Genomic DNA, 23,854 nt, shown 5'->3' with positions numbered 1-23,854 from the left:
TTTCTCTGAGAACTACGACATTGGTTGAATTGGAGGATTAAGGTGTCTTCTACAAGAGCTGCATTTATTAACCCTCCCAGCTGTATTCTTAAGGATCACCCTCTTTAGTTTTAATACAAAGAGAAACGTAAAGGGGAAGACACCCCTTGAAATGATAAAAAATTTAGCAGCATTTACACACCTGTTAGAATGGCTAAAATCCAAACACTGGCGATACCAAATGCTGGTGAGGATGTGGAACAACAGGAATTCTCATTTATTGGTAATAAGACTACAAAATGGTACAGTCGCTTTTGGTACTCCAGTTTGGAGGTTTCTTACAAAAATAAACATACATGGACCATACAGTCAAGGAATTGTGCTCCTTGGTATTTGCCCAAAGGAAAACTTATGTTCACACAGATGTTTACAGAAGTTTTATTCATAATTTTGAAAACTTGGCAGCAACCAAGATGCCCTTCAATAGGTGAATGGATAAATAAACTGGGGGATATTTATGGAATATTATTCAGTACTGAAAAGAAATGAGCTGTCAGGCCATAAAAAGACGTGGAGGAACCTTAAGTGCAGATTACTAAGCGAAAGAAACCAATCTGATTCCAACTACACAAGATTCTGGAAAAGGCAAAACAGAGGGGGTCAAAAGATCAGTAGTTGTGGCAGGGTTGAGGAGAGAGAGACAAACAGCTGGAGCACAGGGGAGTTTTAGGGCAGCCAGGCTACTCTGTATGATGCTGTAATGGTGGGTTTATGCCATACATTTGTCCAAACCCATAAAATGCACAAGACCAAGAGTGACCCCTTGGGTAAGCTGTATACTTTCCGTGAGGATGTATCAATATAAGGTTATTAGTTGTACCAGATACACAACTATGGTGGGGTTTGTTGCTAATGGGGGAAGCTGTGCCTGTGTGGGGGGCAGAATGTAGATGGGAAATCCCTGTACCTTCCTCTCCATTTTGCTGTGAGTCTAAAACTGCTCTAAAAGATAGTCTTTTTCGGGGCTCCCCTGGTGGCGCAGTGGTTGAGAGTCCGCCTGCCAGTGCAGGGGACACGGGTTCGTGCCCTGGTCTGGGAGGATCCTGCATACCGCGGAGCGGCTGGGCCCGTGAGCCATGGCCACTGAGCCTGCGCGTCCGGAGCCTGTGCTCCGCAACGGGAGAGGCTGCAACAGTGAGAGGCCCGCGTACCGCAAAAAAAAAAAAAAAAAAAAAAGTTTTTCAAAAAAAAAAAAGTTAGCAGTTTTTAGCTTGCTAATGCAAGAGCGTGGCTTGTGTTTAAAACCTGAAGTAGCAGGAAAAAGTAGAAGCATCACCTTGGTAATGAAGCCTCCTGTGACCATCCCTCTGACCCAGACTTAGCCTGGGTAGTTTATAAGTGGTATATAAATTATCCTCTTTTACTAAGAGCGACAGAACTGCACACTTGTCATTGTGGCAGGCAACATGCTATGCACTGCACATTAATTATCTCTTTAAAGCTTACAACAGTCCTATGACTTAGGTATTATCTCCATTTAACACATGAGAAACTGAGGCTTAGAGTGGTTAGCAACTTGGGAGAAGTCACAGAACTAGGAAATTTTAGAGCCAAAATTCAAATCCAGGCAGTTGGAAACCAGAGCCTCCATCCTGGACTGAATTATGTGGCTTTGCCTTCCTAGAATCTTCAATCTATTTCCAGATGCTCAGGCAGATCCTCTAGCTCTAAGCAAGGAGAGCCATGTTGAGTTACTGTGCCCATTTTCTTGAGGACGAGGCACCCTGATAACTCACTATGGCGTCCCTGGGGCTCAGAAGGAGGTTGGCTCCTACAAGCACCATTCAAATGCAGCTTCAGCCATCCCTTGTGGGAGGCTGGACGGTTAGGGCATCCATCCACGCATGGCAGCTGGCCCTCTTGGGTTCAGAATTCCACCTGAGGATGTGTGAGCATCGTAAGCTGTTTTTCCTTTTATCGATGCTGGCAATTACCTGAAGAGAGGAGGAAAACTGGAACATTGTTGTGTAACTCTGAAGCATTCCCAAGAGGCACCTCTGAATAAGTAAAACCTGAACGTTTTGCTTGTGTAGCTTTTAAAGGGCCAGAATTATTTGGTTCTGAGAAGATACCTAAACCCAACCTAATACCTTCCACATGGGCCAAAGAATTAACATTCCTTTGTTGAAAAGAAAATAGAACAAATTATAAAATCTCATCACTTGGGGCTTCCCTGGTGGCGCAGTGGTTGAGAGTCCACCTGCCAATGCAGGGGACACGGGTTCGTGCCCCGGTCCGGGAAGATCCCACATGCCGCGGAGCGGCTGGGCCCGTGAGCCATGACCGCTGAGCCTGCGTGTCCGGAGCCTGTGCTCCGCAGCCGGAGAGGCCACAGCGATGAGAGGCCCGCGTACCACGAAAAAAACAAAAAACAAACAAACAAACAAAATAAAATGTACCCAGGATTCGTTTTAATCAGATGTGGTAAGACACAGACATGGCAATGACGGAAGAAGTTTTTACACTCAGATCCTGAGAAATAGAAGGCATGGCATTGCCACACAGGGCCACGTGGGGAATCACCAGGGTCGGTCTGGAGGCAGAAGGAGCAAGGAGAAAGGAAGGGCGGAAAGCCTTTTGTTATGGTTTCTGTGGGAAGGAATGGGTAAGGTGACTAGTTTGTATAATTTCAAAAAGCTCCAGGAGGTAGGAACTGCCCCTCGTTGGCTGACACTTGTCCCTGGAGTGATTAGGACAGGGGATAGTGGGCTTAATGAGGGAGAGTTTGATAAGGAGGTGATAAAGGCAGGGGAGGGGTGGGGCATGGGCTGCAGGTTGGTTGGTTTGCATATGAAAGGCACATTTGCAGAAGAGTAATTTGCTATCTCTACAAATTGGCTAGCCCTGAAAGGGACAGTCTTCCCCTCGTCAGTGAGTCCTCAGATGCTAGAACAGCAAGAATATGGAAAATAAGAAAATACAGTTAATAAAAAAGCTTAGGAGATGAAGAGGAGGAGGGTGGGTGGTAGTATGTAAAAAAAAAACATGAAAGGAGAGACAATAAGGGGTCAGCTCATGGAAGACCTTGATGAGGGTTTGTGCTTCATTGTTATGTAATAAAGAGCTCTTGACAGCTTTTGAGCAATGCAGTAGTAATACCTTTGACCTGCATTTTCGGGTAATTCTTCTGGTCAGCAAAAAGGAAGATTGGTTGGAGAGGTATCAGGCCTGGAGATGCAGAAACCAAGCAGGATACTGTTGCAAGTGTTAGTGAGAAAGATGACAAGCAGCTAGAGTAAGGCAGTGGTGGCTGGGATGGAGAGGAGCTGATAAATGTGAACAGTATTTAGGATGTGGCAATGATAAGTCTCGACTGATACGCTGTGGGAACGAGAGTGGTGAGAGTGGCATCTGCCGACACTCGGGTTTCAGGCGAGTTGTGGTGATGCCACAACCAAGGCAGAGAGAGTGTGAGGTGAGAGGTGTTTGGTGGAGAAGATGAAGACTTCAGTTTGGTACCTGCTGATTTTTCTGGGCTGGAAAGACCCAGGGTAAGTTATTTAGCAGCAGTTGAATTTAAGGGTCTGTAAGAAGTAGTTTTGATCACAGAGTACTGTTTGTGGCAGCTTAGAGATAAAAGGAATTAGGGAAAGCAAGGCATAGATGGAATACATAACCTTAGAGAGGGGCAAAGAAATGGTTTCCTTTGAAAAAGATCATAAAGGAGGGAACAGAATTTTGAGAGTGCTGTGGGAAAAAATGATCACCAGCATGAAGAAGAAAGGAAGGCTTGAGGGCCTTGAGGGGGATATGGATGGATTAGGAGCACAGAGAAGGTTTGCAATGGTCATCATGGAACCAGAGACACATGGTGAATAGGCCTCCTCCGAGCCAGCATCATTCACTGAACCTGTAGTAGCCTTGGCTCCTTGGGCCAAGGTGAGTTTGGAGACTTCAGATGTGTATTGGCTTTAAAATAAGCTGTTGGGTGTTTCAGCACAACTCAGTCTCCCGAGAGACACAGATGGCAGATTCTAGGTGGATCCAAGCTGATGGTGCTGAGAAATAATGGCTTGAAAAAATAGAAGCATCTGGACAAACATGAGCTCTACACTGCAAGGAGAGAAAAAGTGGTTGGGGAGTGGGAGATGAGCTGAGGGAGAAGGAAGGCTCTGAGATCTCCGCATGGTTACGATGAAGTCCAAGGACATGAGGATGTCGAGGGAGGGTTCTGGGGAAGGCTGCTGGAGCCAAGGATATTAGGAAATCGTGAGCTCCGGGCCTCCTGCTCATCCACACAATTCTCGGCCTCCTGGATAACGGCAAAGTTCTCAGTGAACAGGGGGCACCAAAGTCGTAGAGAAACCATTTTATCTTTCTCTAAGTGTTGGAATTTAGAATGAAAGTATCCTAACTGGCACATAGTTCATCCACAGTTAGAATTATACCTCACCTTACCCTAAGGTTCATTACTTTAAAAAAAAAAAAAAAGCTTACATGTGGAAACATCATTAGCCTTTTCCTAGCCAATAGGATTCTTTGACTGTTTGGTAATCTAGGCTGTTCATCCCAAAGAGTCGTTCAAATACAAGATCCTATTATCTTCTTGTGAAACAGAAACAATGATTACTTTTTCAATTCATTCAGACTGAGAGGTGTTTATTTCCTGGGAGGAGCAGGCAGCCTTCAGGCCATCGAGCCAGCGAAGAGTGGTGCTGATGCTGCCTTTGGGGCTTTGTGATGAAGGAAGAATGAGCCGGTACTGTTGGAAGACCATCAGCAGTGCAGTGACTCTAACGCCTCCCTGGGCCCCTCTCCCTCTCCTTCCGAATAATGCATCAGCTCTGAGGACAACATTCCTCCCAGTGGCTATATGTTTCGAGTTCTAATTCTTTACTCTTATTTTCAAATCTGGTTCTTGACTCTTGAAGAAGAGGAAGAAACGAATAGGAATAACAGATGCATAGTGTGTTTTGCTGTGTCTCTGTCCTTTCACTCAGACGTGGGTACACACAGGTTTATTAATCCTAGGGTAGATTCTGAATGTGTCATAGTGCTGATGATTGACTTTAGAAGATATCCACCGAGCACTTGCTCATGGCCTCCTAGCGTGACTTTGGCTCAATAGAATCGTAGCAGAAGCACTGTAATGTAGATCACCTATAGAGGTGCATTTATTCCATTATTATCCTCCTGGACATAAAGAGAATTTGATTGCCTTTTGTACACTCCATATGTGTTGTGTGTGTGTTTAAAAAAAATCTGTTGTCTGCTGGGGTCATTTTAGCATTGAGAAATAGTAATAAAATTAAGATGGTACTAAATCAACTTCAAAAAGAACTATTTTGGAAATGGGCTAGTAAGATTTTTCCTTGCATAAATTAATTTTTTGGTCATTTTGGTGGACTTTTCTGTTGATACTGTTATTTATATGTAATGCAGTGGGAGTTGTTTCTGTGGATGCCAGGCTTGATCTCAAGTGCACGTTTTCCTTTACTTCTCAAACACAGCTGCCAGTATCCACGTGCCTGGTACCAATATTTAAAAAGAGACTACACAGGCAAAGCCGTCTGTCCGTCCACTGGTAAGCATGATGTTGTTCTAGAAGGATCTCCTAAACGCACAGCTGTACCACGTCAGCTCAGACAACTATCATGATGCCTCAGATGGACTCTGACAGCCTCTCTTTTATAAATTCTGGTGCGCAGTAAGGTCAGTCAGTTCGAGGGTAGGGCTACTGTGACCAGGGCTGTGGATGTGATTCCTATTTGGGGCATTTACTCTGGAGGCAGTTGAAGTATACCCACATCCTTTCCTGCTGGCTAGCCAAATGGGGAGACAGGCGCTTGCAACAGTGGTTGAATGAGCATGTGTGGTTGCCCATTCCTAGTCCTATAGCTCCTAGGGATGTGTGTCTTCCGGGAGTTTGATAGCATCATCTGATCTTGTATTCATCATCAGATGAGAATGACTGTCTTTAGTATGAATGATAGTGTTGTCTACTCTGGCTGAGAGACTGTGACCGCGGGCTTTAGTTCTACTTAAACAACACTCTGTCTAACTGACCAGAGTCTAAGAACTGACATGCTTTTGGCAGAGGGGGACAACCTTAGTCCCATCCTAACTTTGTTATTTTTACTCTTCTTATGTTCTCCGGGAATACTAATGGGAGACTAAGGGTACTAAAGGACAGAAACAGATGCCTTCAGTAGCTGCTCCAGGATAGAGGGGGTGGCAATGGCAGGGTCCTCACCTCCTTCCTGCAGCAAACTCCAGCGAGCGCTGTCATGCGCCCCCTACACAGGAGAGTGGTGTCATCTAGTCTGAGCCCACAGAGGCTTTCAGACCTGTGCTCACTTTCACTGAGAAAGTGGGTGGCATAGCTTGGAAAAGAGAAAATAGATTTTTACAAGAATAGGCTTTAAAAATAGAGTTCAGGTTTACTTTTTCCAGAAATTGACCATAGCCAGTCATAAATCATGTTGGAGACTCTGGAAATGATTATCATTCATCTTGGCCTAAACTCCTTTGGAGGAGACGCCACATTTTAACTGTTTCATAATGTGTAGCACATGCTTACAGTATTCTATAATTTATTCTCTATTACAGACTATTTAAGATACACTACCCCCTCCCCATCCTGCCCACAAAGCAGAATAAAGAAGACAAAGGCAGCTGATTGCTAGAGAAAAATGGCCCGTGCACAGACGTTGCCTGGTGAATTCTCATTGAATAAATGATGTAAAGCAAAAAGAAAAGTCTAGCAGAAACATAAATAGTTGAGCATTTTCACCATTGTGAACCAACACAAACCTCTGATAAATGACCTATTCGATTTTATATTAGTAATACCAAACAACCTATGCACCACAGTTAATCGCGTGTAAAGTATTTTCACAGCTGTTCTTGCATCACATGCAATGAAGGAAGACAAAGTTGCATGGTCTGAAATGGATTCTCACCCTCTTCCTGCGAATGACACTTGTCCTGCTGAGATGTGCCAGTCCCTTGAATAAGATCAGCTCTTCCCCCTCACCTTTTCCTTGCTAGGTCCCTGACTCTGACTTGAGAGGAGCAAGGAGTGTCCGACCTGAGGTTTGCACATCTGCCACCATCTGTGGGGCGCACACACCGTCTTTTATTGCTGGCATGTGATGAAGTTACCCTCCAAGGACACTGCTTTCTCCCAGGGCTGCCCAGTGATCTGTGTAGTGAGTGATCCTTTTCTCTCTCGCAGCTGCGGTGGTTTTCTGGTTTGCTGCGAGGAGTACAGGAGGTACATTCTTTTAGGGACTGGGGAACATTTAATGGTGGTCAAATTACTGACGGGGTTTGAATAAAGACTGCTTTCAAACTGTCGACATTCCATTTCCCTTGATGGTTGTTGATATGGAGTGAGTCATCTTCAGCTGGTAGACGGTGAGAATGTTGAGATCTTTCTGTTTATGTTTTCCAGATGCTCAGCAGGCCTTGTGATTGGTGAGTTGCTCTCAATGACCAGGGCTGGTTCTGTAGGGAAGTGGGAGGGGGTGCAGCACCGAGAGCAAATTGTCACCACCATTCTCTCTCTATGTCCTGGGGAATTTTATTTTTAACTGAGTCAACTGATGTTTCCTGCAGCTATAAGAGGGTCCGTATTTAAAATTTTTAATCACAACTTCTGCCCACAGAAATTATCTATTATATTGTCCCCAAGAGACAACACTGCCTTTCTTTGTCTTTCACTTTTTAAATTTTTCACGTGGGGATGCTTATGTTAACACTGTTCCCACACCCACTCCTGTTTCCACATTTCTTCGCTTGAGTCACAGATAAGTAGGCATTTCCGGAATTATCATATTGGTGAACTACATTATTCCCCAAATATTGAAATCTTTCAAGGAAGCTACCTTGCTTTCTCTTGAGGTTCTCTTTGTTTGGATAACTACTTGTATGCTCATCTTAGACAAGGCGTTTAATGCTGGTTTTGTTTCTCTTGTTATGAGTCAAAAGTTCTAGGTGAGGGCTTCCCTGGTGGCGCAGTGGTTGAGAGTCCGTCTGCCGATGCAGGGGACACGGGTTCATGCCCCAGTCCGGGAAGATCCCACATGCCGCGGAGCTGCTGGGCCCGTGAGCCATGGCTGCTGGGCCTGCGCGTCCGGAGCCTGTGCTCCGCAACGGGAGAGGCCACAGCAGTGAGAAGCCCGCGTACCGCAAAAAAAAAAAAAAAAAAAAAGTTCTAGGTGATTAAAACCAAATCAGAAAATGCTTCTGTGTAGCCTATTAATGTGAATAACATGCAAACGGGGGGAAAACCTGTTTGAGAATTTTCAGAACAGGAATTTGGTCCAGCAAACATGAAGAGTGTACCTGCCACATCCCTGCCAGTGTGCTTGGTATGTGAATATTCAGTACCCAGAAGTGGTAATTGCTTCCCTGGATAGTATCAGACCACTCTACAGAAGACTTATTTTTCAAACACTTGTTTTAAAATCAATGGTTGAGTAAAATTTTACTTTCTTTTTAATCATCAGAAGCATATCTTCTTTTTTTAAATTTTTATTGGAGTATAGTTGATTTACAATGTTGTTAGTTTGTGCTGTACAGAAAGTGAATCATTTATACATATACATACATCCACTCTTTTTTTTTTTTTTTGCGGTACGTGGGCCTCTCACTGCTGTGGCCTCTCCCGTTGTGGAGCACAGGCTCCGGATGTGCAGTCTCAGTGGCCGTGGCTTACGGGCCCAGCCGCTCCGCGGCATGTGGGATCTTCCCGGACCGGGGCACGAACCCACATCCCCTGCATTGGCAGGCGGACTCTTAACCACTGCGCCACCAGGGAAGCCCTATCCACTCTTTTAGATTCTGTTCCCATATAGGTCATTACAGAGTACTGAGTAGAGTTCCCTGTGCTATACATTAAGTTCTTATTAGTTATCTGTTTTATATATAGTAGCGTGTATATGTCAATCCCAGTCTCCCAGTTTCTCTCTCTCCTCCCCTTCACCCTTGATAACTATAAGTTTGTTTTCTACATCTATGACTCTATTTCTGTTTTGTAAATAGGTTCGTTTGTACCATTTTTTTAGATTCCACATATAAGTGATATCATATGATATTTGTCTTTCTCTGTCTGACTTATTTCACTCACTATGACAATCTTTAGGTCCATCCATGTCGCTGCAAATGGCGTTGTTTCGTTCTTTTCTATGGCTGAGTAGTGTTCCACTATACATATGTACCACATCTTCTTTATCCATTCCTCCGTTGATGGACATTTAGGTTGCTTCTATGTCTTGGCTATTGTAAATAGTGCTGCAATGAACATTAGGGTATATGTATCTTTTCTCCGGATATATGCCCAGGAGTGGGATTGCTGGATAATATGATAGCTCTATTTTTAGTTTTTTAAGGAACCTTCATACTGTTCTCCATAGTGGCTGTATCGGTTTACATTCTCACCAACAGTGTAGGAGGGTTCCCTTTTCTCCACACCCTCTCCAGCATTTATTGCTGTAGAGTTTTTGATGATGGCCATTCTGACCTCTATGAGGTGATACCTCACTGTAGTTTTGATTTGCATCAGAAGCATATTTTCTTACAGATGTTCTAAGTAGTCTGTTTACCAGAAGCTACTCTTTCGCTAGTTTACTATAATGCAACAAACTTTGGTAGGTTTTTTGATGGTTATATATTTTGTTGGAAAAATTCTACCAATTTATTCAGTATCTAGAAGTTTTAGAAAACAATGTGATTTAGAGCTTCAGCAAATGAGTGGCTAGTGTACATTTGTTATTTTAAGGCTACAAATTGAATATTTACATGTTGACATCTAAATTTACCCTGAGAGCTGAAAAATACATCTATTAATAAGGCAAAGCTTATAAAGTTAATGGCACAACAGTATCTCCTTTCTGTAAATGTGCTGTTGGAGAACACATCATTGGACTTACGTTAGAACTGATTTCACGTATCGAAGAGTGGTATTGAAATAGGATTCTATTGTATTTTGTTCTAGGTCTTTGTATTTTGGTTTGTAATCCTTTAAAAAAATCTCTCAAAGGACTTTATATCTTCTCTATCCCTGGACTGTCGTATTCATGTGCATTTCTGTAAGTGTCGGATGATGAGTTCATTTCCATCCACGGACATGTTGATTCTATTTTACTGCACATGTAGCATCTCATGAGCACACCCTCAGTGCTTGGCCTTCCACTACACTGAGGGGTGTCTAGAATAATGGACCATTAGGAGCACAGGGCTTTTCCCTTAAGGAGTATGATGCAACCGAAGAGGCAGGATAGTTCTAAGTGTGTGAATGCACACATGAACACAATCACTCAGCATGCTAGAAGCTTGATAAACTTCTCCTGGGAGCTCTAAATAACATGGTGACTTTGGCACTGGCCTCTGACTCCCAACTTCTCATTTCTCTGATGAGATAGGCTAAAGGATATAAAAATAAGCAAAAACTTACAAGCTAGAAAGAATGTCATCATTAGTAAAATGATAGCTATCGTTTATTACACTTGCACTATTGTCCAGGCACCCAGCTAAGTGCCTTACGTGCATTATTTCATTAATCCTTCAAAACAACAGCGACAACTCTCTGGGTTAGGTACTCTGTTGACTTCATATAACTGGAGAAGACCCAGGGGAGTAAAGTAACCAGCCCGAGTGTACATACCTTGGAAGTGGCAGAGTTACTGTTCAAGTCCTTTTTGTCTGATCTCTGAGCCCACTCTCTCAACTGTTGTACTTCCCATGTCCTGAAAAATAAAGGAATATCTTCTAGGTAGAATGTTTGTGTGACCAGACAGAGGGATGAATGAGGACCGACCGGCTCACTTCCTGGGTCCCTGTGATGCTCTCTCAGGAGGTGGACCTGTAACGTGCAAAGAGCCAGCCAACTCCTACCTCCTAGGATTTGGAGAGGCGAGGGCAGGCTAAGGGATAGGTAGGGAGTTGTCACTTGAAATCCCTCTCTATGTGAAGGAGAAGCATCTGAAAGGAAGGTTGCTGCAACAACCAGAGAGCTGTCTGGGCAATGGGGCCACTGCCTAACATTCTGTCAGGACAGAGGATGCCACAGACATGCGCTCATGCCTAGTGGACAGGTTCAGCCAAAGAGACTTCTTGTTCTTAACACACAGGCTGGGGGGCACCTAACGGGAGCCCATATGTCTCATGGGGGCTGTGGCTCTGACTTGCTGTCACTCTCAGCTGAAAGCAGCCTTGCGATGTAAATTTGCACCAGTCTGCTCACTGCTCCCGATATTAGAGGAGCCTTTTAATGGCAACTGGCTGGAGAGTCAGGATATTCAGGGAGCTTCTACCTTACCTGCTTATGGATAAACACCAGATCTGGGTAGACTCCTACTGACCCAAAGATGGAGTAAACAGAAAAAAAGAAAAGAAAGAGAAAAACCCATAGGGCCTATGAAAGATTTTGCAGCATAGAACAACACTTAAAATGCAAAGGAACAACCTACATCTGACAAAAATTATTATGAGAAACGAGTAAATTTTAGAAAGTAATTTTTAGATAGCATCTGCTTTGTGTCTTAAAATTCAAGGAAACATAGGCTCTGAAGTGAGACGGAATGGTGGGTGAGCCAGATTGTGATGGAGAGCTGACTGGCTGCACAGCTGAGGGGAAGAAAGCAGAGAATGGGGCGTGGATCTTGGAGGCAGATTGCTGGAGTGAGTCCTGGCTGCACCCCTTGTAGCCACACAACCGTAGACAAGCCCCTTGCCCTCTCAGTGCTGCAGTGCTCTTACCTGTAATGGGAGGACAGCGGTACCTACCTAATATGGTCATTACGAGACTTCAGAATGCACTAGGAGCATTAAAGTATCTATTAGAAGTAAGAGTGAAAAAAATCAGCACTATATAAACATTGAACCCATGACAAATTTAAGATTTTCCAGAACCCAGAGGAAGGGATTAAAGTGACAAATTAGAGATGAAGATACATGTGTGTAGAACATAGAGAATGGAGATCCACTGGGAGAAAAATTGGTGCTCCTCAGAGAGACTAGGACGAGTGAAATGGTTGCTGTAACCAAGGTGTAGCAGAGTCTTTAGATGAAAAAGCTACATGCCAGGAAAATACCAGCCAACACCAGGAATAATCTTAAATGTTATTTATTAATTTTAAGGTTAGAAAATTGATTTAATCAGGCAGAAAAGCAGGAGGCTTACCTGAAAGGGAGCAAAATCCACCTGACTGTGGACTTGCTCCTGTACACTGTTGGATACAGAAGGAGTCTTAGGATACCCCCTAAGAGTGTTTTTACCCAGACAAAGTAAATGTAAGAAGGAAATAGAAGTCATCTTCAGATGAGCAAAGATAGAAAATATTCCCAACCAAAAGCTGCTTGAAAAGTAAATGAACTAAAGATTTACCTAGTTGGGAATAAGCATAAAGATATTAAGTGTGGAAATAATGGTAGGAAAGTGTACGGAGAAGCAGGAAATTGGTTATTCTTATCTTTGGCTGAGGCATCAAAGTGCTTACGAGAATCTTTATAGACTTACTGATTGTGTTGGGCCAGAGCTGTGTTTGAAGAGTTACATAGATGATTCTGATGAGCAGCTAGGATTGAGAACTACTGCTTCAGCAATTTTAGTCAAGATAAAGTATGTACTGTACAGAGATAATTAGGGAAGTGGGGATATTAACAAAGATTTGTAAAAAGTATCCCTTTATTCTCAAATTTATGGTAATTGATTTGAAAATAGAAAACTATAATATATAAAAGCAAATTTTAATAAAAAATTATTTTCCAATGGCAAGAGTTAATTTTATGAAAAAGTTTTCTTTCCTCAAATGTGTTCTTAATTTATACATAATTTCAATCAGAGGTATCATTGCTTTAATTTTTAGAAGTTGTAAGCCTAAATTTCATCTAGAAGAATAAGCTGGTAGCATAGCAAAGAAATTCTTAGAAACTGATATTGTGAAGGAGGCTTGTCCTTTTGGTGGATAGCATTTAATAATACAAATGAAAACATTTGTACTGGAGAATTATGAATAGGAAGATAAACGAAACAGAATAAAAGATATAAAAAAGACCCAGTACTCTAGAAGTAAGGCAATTCATAATAATAAAAGGATACTTCTTCACAAAGACATATTATAAATGTGTATGCAACTAATAACAGATCTCAAAATATCTGAAGCAAAAATTGATAAAATTGAAGGGAGAAATAGGCTATTTCATAATCATAGTAGATTTTAATATCTCAGTAGTTGATAGAACAATTAGCAGTTGATAGAGAAAAAGAACATAGATAATATGAACAACACTATCAACCATTTTAATTAATTGACATTTGTATTCAGTGACCTCAATAGAATTAAATGAGAAAAAAGTAACAATAAGCTATTTGGGAAAATTCCAAATATCTGGAATTTTTTGAAAAAAAAAAACTTCAATGTGACAAAGACAGAATCACAAATTTAGAAAATGAATTGAATGGCAGCAAAATACATCAAAATATTTGAAATACAGCTAAAACAATGTTGAGAGGGAAATTGAGAGATTTAAATGCTTGTATTAAAAAGAAGAAAGATCTAAAAATCAATGACCCGGGCTTCCCTCGTGGCGCAGTGGTTGGGAATCTGCCTGCCAATGCAGGGGACATGGGTTTGAGCCCTGGTCTGGGAAGATCCCACATGCCGCGGAGCCACTAAGCCCGTGAGCCACAACTACTGAGCCTGCGCGTCTGGAGCCTGTGCTCTGCAACGGGAGAGGCCGTGACAGTCAGTGAGAGGCCCACGCAGCGCAATGAAGAGTGGCCCCCGCTTGCCGCAACTGGAGAAAGCCCTCGCACAGAAACGAAGACTCAACACAGCCAAAAATAAATAAATTAAAAAAAAATAAAATAAAATAAAATAAAAATCAATGACCTAAGATTCTACAGTAAGAAACTACAAGGAGGAGAACAAAGTGAACACTAAGTAGAAGGAGATTTTTGTTGTTGTTGTTAAAGATCAGCAATTAAGAAAATACAAAATAGACAACACAGAAAATTAATGAAGCCAAAAGCTGGCTATTGAAAAAAATCAACAAAATTGACATATTCCTGGCTAAAATGAGCAAGAACAAAAGAACACAAATCACCAATATTAGGAATGAAAAAAAGGATTATCACTATAGATCCTACAGATAGTAAAGTGATATTAAGTGAATACTGTGAACAACTTCAACACCCCAGGGGAAGTGGTCACATTTCTTGAAAAATACAACTTACAAAATTGATACAAGAAGAAATAAATCCAAATGGCTCTGTATCTATTTAAAAAATTCATTATTAAAAACCTTCCCCTAAAGAAAACTTCAGACCCAAATGGTTTCACTGGTAAATCCTATCAAACATTCAAAAAATAAATAATACTAATATACACAAGACTTTTCAGAAAATACAGGAGGGGGCATCATGGCCCAACTCATTTTTTGAGGTTGGCGGTATCCTAATCTCCAAACTGACAAAGATTTTTTAAAAATACAGAAGATAAACATGGACCAATCTCCCTCATAACTATAGATGCAAAAACACTACTGCTGGTGGGAATAAAATTGGCAAACACCCTCTCACGAGGAATTTGGTAATGTATTTCAAAAGTCTTCATTATGGTGAGGTATGTTCCCTCAATGCCCACTTTCTGGAGAGTTTTTTTGTTTTTTAATCACAAATGGATGTTGGATTTTGTCAAAAGCTTTTTCTGCATCTATTCAGATGATCATATGGTTTTTATTCAATCTGTTAATGAGGTGTATCACACTGATTGGCTTTTGGATACTGAAAAACCCTTTCATACCAAAATGTTTTTATTTTTTAACCCAGTAATACTACCTCAGTGAAGTTTATAAATATTCCCACAGGTTTACCTCCAGGTATGTTAGAACAATTGAAAGCAAAATAAGTGATAAACAATGAGCTTTTTTAGTATGTAAGGGTTCATTTATGGAATACTATTAAAATATTGATATAGATCATTGAAGTGGGAACTGTTTAGCAAACTAAATGAGAAAGTTTGCTTAAAACATATTCCCTTAAGTCCTTGATAGCTATTTTTAGTACGTGCTTGGAAAAAATAAGTTGTAGAGTACCAGGCAAACTTAATAGTAACTACTTTCTGAAGATTGAATCATGGATTTTTTTTTCTTTTTCCCTTTTATCATATTTTCCCAAGTTCAGCAAACATGTATTATTTTAAATAAAAAAATAGTTCAAATATGCTTATAGATGTGGATGAACACACTTACTTAGTTTTTTATTAATGTTGAGTAATAGTGCCTCTTTTATGAAATTTAAAATTATTGATTTTTGATATGAAAAGTTTGTTTCTAGTTAAGGGTCATTGAGAATGACTAATCCCAGTAATAGAAGCTATTACTTCTATCAGCCTTAAATAAGTAATTGGTACATGTGGTGTATTGTACTGGTAGTACAGAGACATAAAAGGCATGGTTTTAACTGTCTAGTAGAGGTAAAGATATAGCTAATTGTAGCAATTAACTGCCCAGGGCAGAGTTGGCAGCTCGTTCATCTGTGCTCCAGTTCTGACTGATGGGTGGTGACTGCCTGGAGAGATGTATTAAGACAAATTGGGAGGCCATTCCTGGATTCAGTTTAAAGTGTGCTGATAGTTTAATAAATGTCTACTCCAGGCAAGGAAGCAGAACAGTGAGGCATTGTGTGCGATTCTTGACCTAGTTAGGCAATAAAGGTAATCTTATTTTTACAGATGAGCGTGGGCCACTGAGATGAGCACTGATGGGTGTGTGCAAGGTGGTAAGTTGCAGGCAAGGTCAACGTAAAGGATTAGGAGATTACTTCTGGCTCTGGCTTCTGTGAAATCAATCCATTTCATGGATTCTGTTAGAATGGTCTACATTTCTGGGAGAAAATTGGTGGTTTATTGAAGTGTGACTTCCAGATTTTAGCCTCAGGAACCAGATAAATCTAAGTCAGTCTTGATATATGATTCACGATATTCATTATGTAAATGTATTCCTGGAGTGACAGTTTCTGCACATCCAGGTTATTTTGTCCATGAGCAGGTAGGATGTTATGGCCGCAAGGTTGGGGCATAAGAGTGGGAGGGGAGAGAGCAGGGAAAACTTGCCTCTTCTCTGACCTACTCCTCCTGTATTGCAGGAAAGGTCACGTGAGGCCATGACATGCCTTCATTTCTGTGTCCCGTGTATGTCTTGCCACATCTAAGCAATGTCTGAAATGTGTTCACTCAACTGAACTATTTAGACTTTTTGACATTTTATTCTTATTCCAGGAAGTTGTATCTTGTTCCTGGCTAGTGAATTTCTAAGCCTTTGTGATCCTTGAAGGGCAGTGACTATCCTCCAAAAGACTGTGTAACTTTCACAGAGCTGTTCCCACCCTCTGGGCTCTACTTAACCACTCTGTGTGTGTGTGTGTGTGTGTGTGTGTGTGTGTGTGTGTTGTATATGAATGTGTAAACCCACTCCCAGAATATTTCACCCCTCTTAGAGTGAAATTTATTTGCAAGTAGGATTTTTTCCCCTTACTTCTTAGAAGAGCTCTTAATTTTAGTTTCAAAAAAATTTTGGGTCTACTGGAACTTCTTACCACTAAGACAGAGATTTAGAGCTAGATAGATGAATTTTTATGTTGGCTTCTTGGGAAAATATGTATTTTCCATCCCTCTTGATTTAGAAGCCAACGGCCTTCCTGATTTTTGAGACCCCTGCTCCCCATATCTACCATTTCAGCCGATGTTTGAAACACAGCCAGAGGCAGATTTCACTCCAGTCCAGTGCAGCCTATTGTATCTTTGGAACAGCTTTGACCCTTAAACATTCCTTATTATAATGGTGATAATTCTGTTCCTTGGGAATCAGGTAAATAGTTAAATACCTCTTTAAACATGAAATGACTTCAGATATTGAAAGAATGCTATCGTGCTGCTCTAAGTCTTTTAAGCATTCCTATTTTCTTTTTATACTCAGTTCTGTTTTCAGGTCCTTTTTCTATTGATCATTCTTTAAATATTTCACCCAGAAGTGAGCCCAGCAGTCCAGGGATTGTCTAGTTCTGACAGCTATTTTCTATTAATTAATGAAGCCTGATGTGGAGTCCTGATTTGAGGTGTGGTGGAGGAACAGTGTTCATTTCATGGTTCAGTCCTTGAATGTAGGATTGATTGCAGCCCCTAAGTAATTTTCATACTTGCCTCTGTGTTTCTACTCAAGAACTGACTCATATTTATTCCTGTGAAAGTCCATCTTGTCAGATTGGGTTCATCATTTCGACCATCCCTCCCTTGCAGTTTTTTTTTTTTTTTTTCTTTTTTGCTGTGTTGGGTCTTCGTTTCTGTGCGAGGGCTTTCTCTAGTTGCGGCAAGCGGGGGCCACTCTTCATCGCGGTGCGCGGGCCTCTCACTATCGCGGCCTCTCTTGTTGGGGAGCACAGGCTCCAGACACGCAGGCTCAGTACTTGTGGCTCACGGGCCTAGTTGCTCCGCGGCATGTGGGATCCTCCCAGACCAGGGCTCAAACCCGTGTCCCCTGCATTGGCAGGCAGATTCTCAACCACTGTGCCACCAGGGAAGCCCTCCCTTGCAGTTTTGTATCATTGGCATCCATGACAGTGGCCACTGTGTTGAGTAGGCTGGAGCTGAGGACAGAATTCCTCTGCAGTCTTCTTGCAGTTAGATCTGTATTAATGCTTGTGGGTTTTGGGTTTGGTTTTTTAATTTTTAGGTAGTCAGTGCTTTTTGATAATATGCTTTTGGGGAAAAGCATATTTAGAAACGATTTTTCTTATTGAACTGTATTTTGCACTTGCATAAAATCTCTGAAGAATCTTGGGGGAAAAACGCTTAAGTTTGATTACATTATGTTAGTATATGGTCAGTAACAATGAAAGTACCTATAAAGCATATGGAAAGCTGTTAACTACTTAGAATATTGTCATATTTTTGTCTTTCAAACTTTATTTCTTTGTATCGGTTTGAATAGTGTTGTAAACAATACTTATTTTTGAAGCTTTTTCTAGTTTTCCAAAATACTCTAGTCATAATTACAAAATACTTAAGTGAGTAGGCTTTGGAGAAAGACTGCCTAGGTTGAATACCAGCTCCTGTTGAAATGACCTTGGGAGAGTAAGTTAATCTTTCTGAGCCTCAGTCTGCTTGTCTATAAAATGTGAATTTAAAAAGTGGCTATCTTCTGGACTTAGTTTTAGGAGAAAGTGAGTATGAAAACCTAGCAATAAAAAATATGCTCTCAGTAAAAGTTATCTTTTATAAGTATTGATATTTTTTAATTTTACAAAATCATTCCAGCTTTTCATAAGACAAAATAATTTTAGCTACAAGTTTGTCAATATGTTTTAAAATTAATCGGTGATATGCTTTAATTGTGACTTACAATCCAAGTTGTAGGGTTTTTTTCCTAAGAGGATTACATGCTATAGAAAAAGTTGAATAGCTAAAGTACTTTTCTTTTTATTATTACTGGTCGGGTCCAACCTACTTCAGTTGATCTTACAAAACAATGAAAGCCAAAAGTTGGAACTCTGTATTGGTCAAATCCTCCATTAATAATGGCCATGTTTTTAATTCTTGCTTGTGATTTTCTCAAGATTCTATAAAGCTTCACATTCTGATGAAATTATATTTTTACTTATCAGTGTAGATGGTTTTAAGAATTTGAGTCTGTTTTCATAATTATAGTTAGCCTGTGTCTTCAAATGACTCATTACCCTGAAATGCATTTCATTCTCAAGTAATTCTTATGCATAAACGAAGAAGTTATCTGCACATTCAGCTCTTCCTTTTTTTTAAGGATTGGCCTCTTCAAGTGCAGTATGATACACATTTTAAGTCCTTTTTTATTACACAGTCTCCTTAAATATTAATACTTGTATATATTGTTGATCTGCCCTTTTTTTTTTTTTTTTTTGGTGGTACGCGGGCCTCTCACTGTTGTGGCCTCTCCCGTTGCAGAGCACAGGCTCAGCGGCCGTGGCTCACGGGCCCAGCCGCTCCGCGGCATGTGGGATCTTCCCAGACCGGGGCACGAACCCGTGTCCCCTGCATCGGCAGGCGGACTCTCAACCACTGCGCCACCAGGGAAGCCCGATCTGCCCTTTTTAAAAGTAATGTGGTACATTCAAAATTAAGCAATCTGTTACAAAGAAAGATATGCTAAGGAAGGTATACTTCTTACAAGAATGTTACAAGAAATAAACATTAATAGTTGAAAAATGAGAACCCCTGCTTCTAACTTTAAGACAAGGATATAAAAAATGCATGTTGAATATATGTAACATGTATAAATAAATTCCTGTATGGCTATAGAGTAGAATTATTACCTGGCATCTCTTAAAGCAGGGGTCGCCAACCCCCAGGCTGCACAGCAGGAGGTGAGCGAGGGTGAGCAAGTGAAGCTTCATCTGCCACTCCCCGTTGCTCCCATTACTGCCTGAACCATCCATTTTCCCCGCCACCCCCCAGTCCGTGGAAAAATTGTCTTCCACAAAACCAGTCCCTGGTGCCAAAAAGGTTGGGGACCACTGTCTTAAAGCAATAAACATGGGATCAGGGGTCAGTTTAATGGAATGCATAAAATCTTTCACATTCATTTTACCTGAGGTTTCCAGGCTTTTAGGAACTTTAAAAGAAAATGAAATCATATTTGTTGTGTATACTCTAGGGGTCCTAGAGACAAATGAGGCTGCTTCATTGATCTCGTTTTGAAAATGAAGGACACCAGGGACAAAGTTGCATAGCTTGTTAGCCCTGCTTCTTCCCTTAAAAGAAGCTAATGTATGTGTCTTGAACTTCGTCATAAAGGTTAAGCGTCAGTCTATATTGGCAAAGCAAATCAGTTGGCAGTTTTATGTTTATGATCCTGTAGACATATAATTATACAACATTTTCAGCAGGAAAAAAATTGCCCACACTTGACAATGCCACAGTTAAAGCTAGTAATTTTAAAATAAAGCCAAAATACAACAAAAAATACCTGCAAAACGTTCACAGTAGTAAAAAAAGAAAAAGTATTAAAAGTTTTCAGGGGACTTTTCTGGTGGCACAGTGGTTAAGAATCCGCCTGCGAGTGCAGGGGACACGGGTTCAAGCCCTGGTCCTGGAGGATCCCACATGCCGCGGAGCAACCAAGCCTGTGCGCCGCAACTACTGAGCCTGCGAGCCACAACTGCTGAGCCCACACACCTAGAGCACATGCTCCGCAACAAGAGAAGCCACTGCAATGAGAAGCCCGCGCACCACAACAGAGTAACCCCCGCTTGCCGCAGCTAGAGAAAGCCCGCGTGCAACGACGAAGACCCAATGCAGCCAAAAATAAATAAATAATTAAAAAATTTTTCAGACCATAAAATCTGTTTAAACTGGAAATAGTCTGTGATATATGTATTTACCTCTTATATAAAAGTTCGTTTTAACCCATTTATCAAAAGCTCACTCTGATTTAAGAACAACGTGTGTGGTTAAGAAATGGCTTGAGGGCTTCCCTGGTGGCACAGTGGTTGAGAGTCCGCCTGCCGATGCAAGGGACACGGGTTCGTGCCCTGGTCAGGGAATATCCCACATGCTGCGGAGCGGCTGAGCCTGTGAGCCATGGCCGCTGAGCCTGCACATCCGGAGCCTGTGCTCTGCAACGGGAGAGGCCACAACAGTGAGAGGCCCACGTACCGCCAAAAAAAAAAAAAAAAAAAAAGAAATGGCTTGAGTTAGTGTTACAGATATTATACATCATAAAATATGTTGGATGTGTAAGTAGACATCAGGTAATTTTAACTGGTTGTTAAAATGTAAGTTTCCGCAGGGGACCCATAGTGATAAATATTAGTTACTAAAATGAGGACCAAGATGCAAAGTTTTCAGAAGACAATTTGAAATCCAGCTTTGACTTTTAAATTCCTTACCCACATTAAGGGTATAAAAAAAACTAATTGTTGGAGATTAAAGAGAGAAAGGTTTTTATGAAAGAGCATTTCTCTGGAGAGAATGCTGTGCATCCCCCCATTTAGTTGCTTTTCCCTTCACCTCAAGAGGAAAGTGCTTCAGCCAGACTATTTAGTGACTTACTAGGTTTCTCCTTATTAGGTCTTGGTGCTCTGAGTGGAGGTGGGGCTGAAAAAAGCAGGCATTCTGTGGAAATGACAGAAAGATGGTTGCAGTGGTCATATTGCACTCCCAGATTTTCTTTAAATGAAGATTCAGGATTGTTTCCCATAGACTCGTTTGGGCCATAGGCATCAAAGAGTAGGAATGAGATTGATTCAGATCCTGGTCAGTAGAGAAGTCTGGAGAACATGGGACCTCAGCTGACAAAAAACTGGATTCTAGATGCTACAGAAGATATGTATGCAAGGCTGGCTTCATGGGTGTGCAGGCTGTGTGGTCACAAAGGGCCATGCACTTAGAAGGACCCTAGACTTGGTTAAAGGATATGCCGTTACCATCTTGAAATTCTTAATAACTTTTAGCAAAGAGCCCATGTTTTCATTTTGTACTGGGCTCTGCAGGTTATGTCTGTCCTAAATTTATGATTTACATTGGGGAAACTGTAGATGAAGGGTCCCCAGCAGTGAGAAGGGGGGTGTGGCTTTCTCAAGCTACCAAGCACTTCATGGGAAAAGAGTAGGCTTTAAGTATTTGCCACACCCAGTTGGTAAGGCTAGTTTCTCGACTGAACCAGTCAGGTAGAATGCTCCTGTTCCTCACCTCCATCTTCATCATCATCCTCTACCTCTGGTCCCTTCCAACCCAGAGAGGACTAAAACAGCTAAGAAGAGGGGGAGAAGATTGGATAAAAGAGAGGTTTTCTTAAACGCTTCCTTCCCAGGTGGTGCAGATCTTAGCTGGGGAAGGGAAGCCATCATACCACTGAAGTTGGATATTCTAATAACCAAATTGAGACTTTTATATTTTAAGGTGACTATAGGAATTGTATTAGATAAAAGTAATTAGAAAAACCATGGGGGCTATCCCAAGTTTTCATCCAGAGGTGTGGGATGCACTACTACATTGAATAAAAATTAATAGAAAAGTGAAGGACAGAATGAAATTGCTTTTGTAATTGCATCTCTGAAGTGATGCTTATTCAGCTTTTTGATTACATAATTGAATTTGAAGAATCTAGAAATACGAAATGCTTTTTGATTCATAAACCACTTTGACTTTTAAGTGTAAAATGATCCTCTGAAAGCTAGCTTAAATTTATGGTGAAATTGGACTTTTCTTACATTGTATTTCCTAATCTAATTTGGTAATAAGAAAAGAAACATTAGATTTTCCCAGTTTTGCACTTGTTTATCTACTTTTTGGCTTGCTGATAGTGGTCTTAAAATGGAAAAGTTGAGTTAGTCAACGCAGTTGCCTTTAAATTAAGGAAATGTATGTAATATTTCTTTAGAAAGCATGTTTAACATTTTGGACAATTAAGCTTGATTTATTGTAATTTAGTTTTTCCACTGGCAGTGACATAGAATAATTTTTTCTGGTCGCTATTCCAAATGACCTGAGTTAGGAAAATGTTGCTTGTTTTCAATATATTTCTACCGCTATTTTCCATTTTATGCAAAGGCCATTCACTGTAGGCTAATTATAGAAAATTGCATTTAGTGCCAAGTGGAAGTGAAATTTTCTTTAACGTTGATGGACTGACATTTAAAATAAAATGAGGCTATGTTCTTTCCTGGGACTCTGTGAACTATATTTTAATGTCCTTCAGTGATGAGAAGACATTTACATCTTCCTAATTTTCTGGAGGTTTTTTTTGTAGTTGGTTACACTTCACAAAATGTGAATATTGTGATTTTTTTTTTTTTTTTTTTTTTTTTTCCAGTACGTGGGCCTCTCACTGTTGTGGCCTCTCCCGTTGCGGAGCACAGGCTCCAGATGCGCAGGCTCAGCGGCCATGGCTCACGGGCCCAGCCGCTCCGCGGCATGTGGGATCTTCCCGGACCGGGGCACGAACCCGTGTCCCCTGCATCGGCAGGCAGACTCTCAACCACTGCGCCACCAGGGAAGCCCAATATTGTGATTTTTGACATAAAAAAATTCATGAAATATTTTCTTCAAATATTTATAAAATTCTGTCTGTACAAAACTTGGAGATTTATATTTTGTGATTTAACGTGATGAGGATTATGTGTAATGTAAGTTCTATAAACATATTATTTTGTTTTTGAATTTTTGCTAAAAGTTATTTTGTTGTTGATATTTTTTATTTTACTCTAAATGAGAAAAGACTGTATCTAAAATTCAGATCCTTGAAGGAGTAGGTGTCATGGGAAAAAAAACTGTATTTTCAGCTTTTGTAATTTAAAAGACAATATTCCAAAGGAAGAAAATTTGAAAGTAGACTGAGTGGCATGGCAGGCTGGTCAAGGGTTTGGGGTCACAGTCCCCTTACCTCTCAGTCACCACCTGACATCACACGTAAGCTATTACTCATGACAGTTGTGAATACCATTTGGAGCAGTAATCACAGAACCTTCATATAAATAGTCTTCGGTATATTTTCATTTCTTTCTTGAATACATTCCTCTGATTTTGTTCTAGGCTCGCAGGAAGGAGGTATTTATCCAGGAACGGTATGGGAGATTTAATTTAAATGACCCATTCCTGGCACTGCAGAGAGACTATGAAGCAGGTGCTGGCGATAAAGAGAAGAAGCCAGTTTGTACCAACCCCCTCTCCATCCTCGAAGCAGTCATGGCCCACTGCAGAAAAATGCAAGAAAGGATGTCCACACAACTGGCTGCTGCTGAGAGCAGACAAAAGAAGGTATTGAGACTTTCAAACAATTCTTTTCCCCATAACACAGTGTAGAATGAAGAGACTATCTCTGAGGTTGTTGTTTTGTT

At 41.0% G+C, this 23,854-nt stretch overlaps 1 protein-coding gene across 2 annotated transcripts in view; it reads left to right on the top strand.

The window, feature by feature from the left end:
- CTTNBP2 (cortactin binding protein 2) overlaps positions 1–23,854 on the top strand; it is a 159,398-nt gene that overhangs the window by 37,948 nt on the left and 97,596 nt on the right. For both annotated transcript variants that reach the window (XM_060108190.1, XM_060108189.1), the window contains exon 3: positions 23,550–23,774. In XM_060108190.1, coding sequence (XP_059964173.1) covers positions 23,550–23,774 — 225 coding nt within the window. The remainder of the gene's footprint in view (positions 1–23,549; positions 23,775–23,854) is intronic.

This window comes from Mesoplodon densirostris, chromosome 9 (assembly GCF_025265405.1).
Source record: "Mesoplodon densirostris isolate mMesDen1 chromosome 9, mMesDen1 primary haplotype, whole genome shotgun sequence".
In the NCBI taxonomy this organism is placed as follows: domain Eukaryota; kingdom Metazoa; phylum Chordata; class Mammalia; order Artiodactyla; family Ziphiidae; genus Mesoplodon; species Mesoplodon densirostris.
This window is presented reverse-complemented; position numbering and strand designations above follow the sequence as displayed.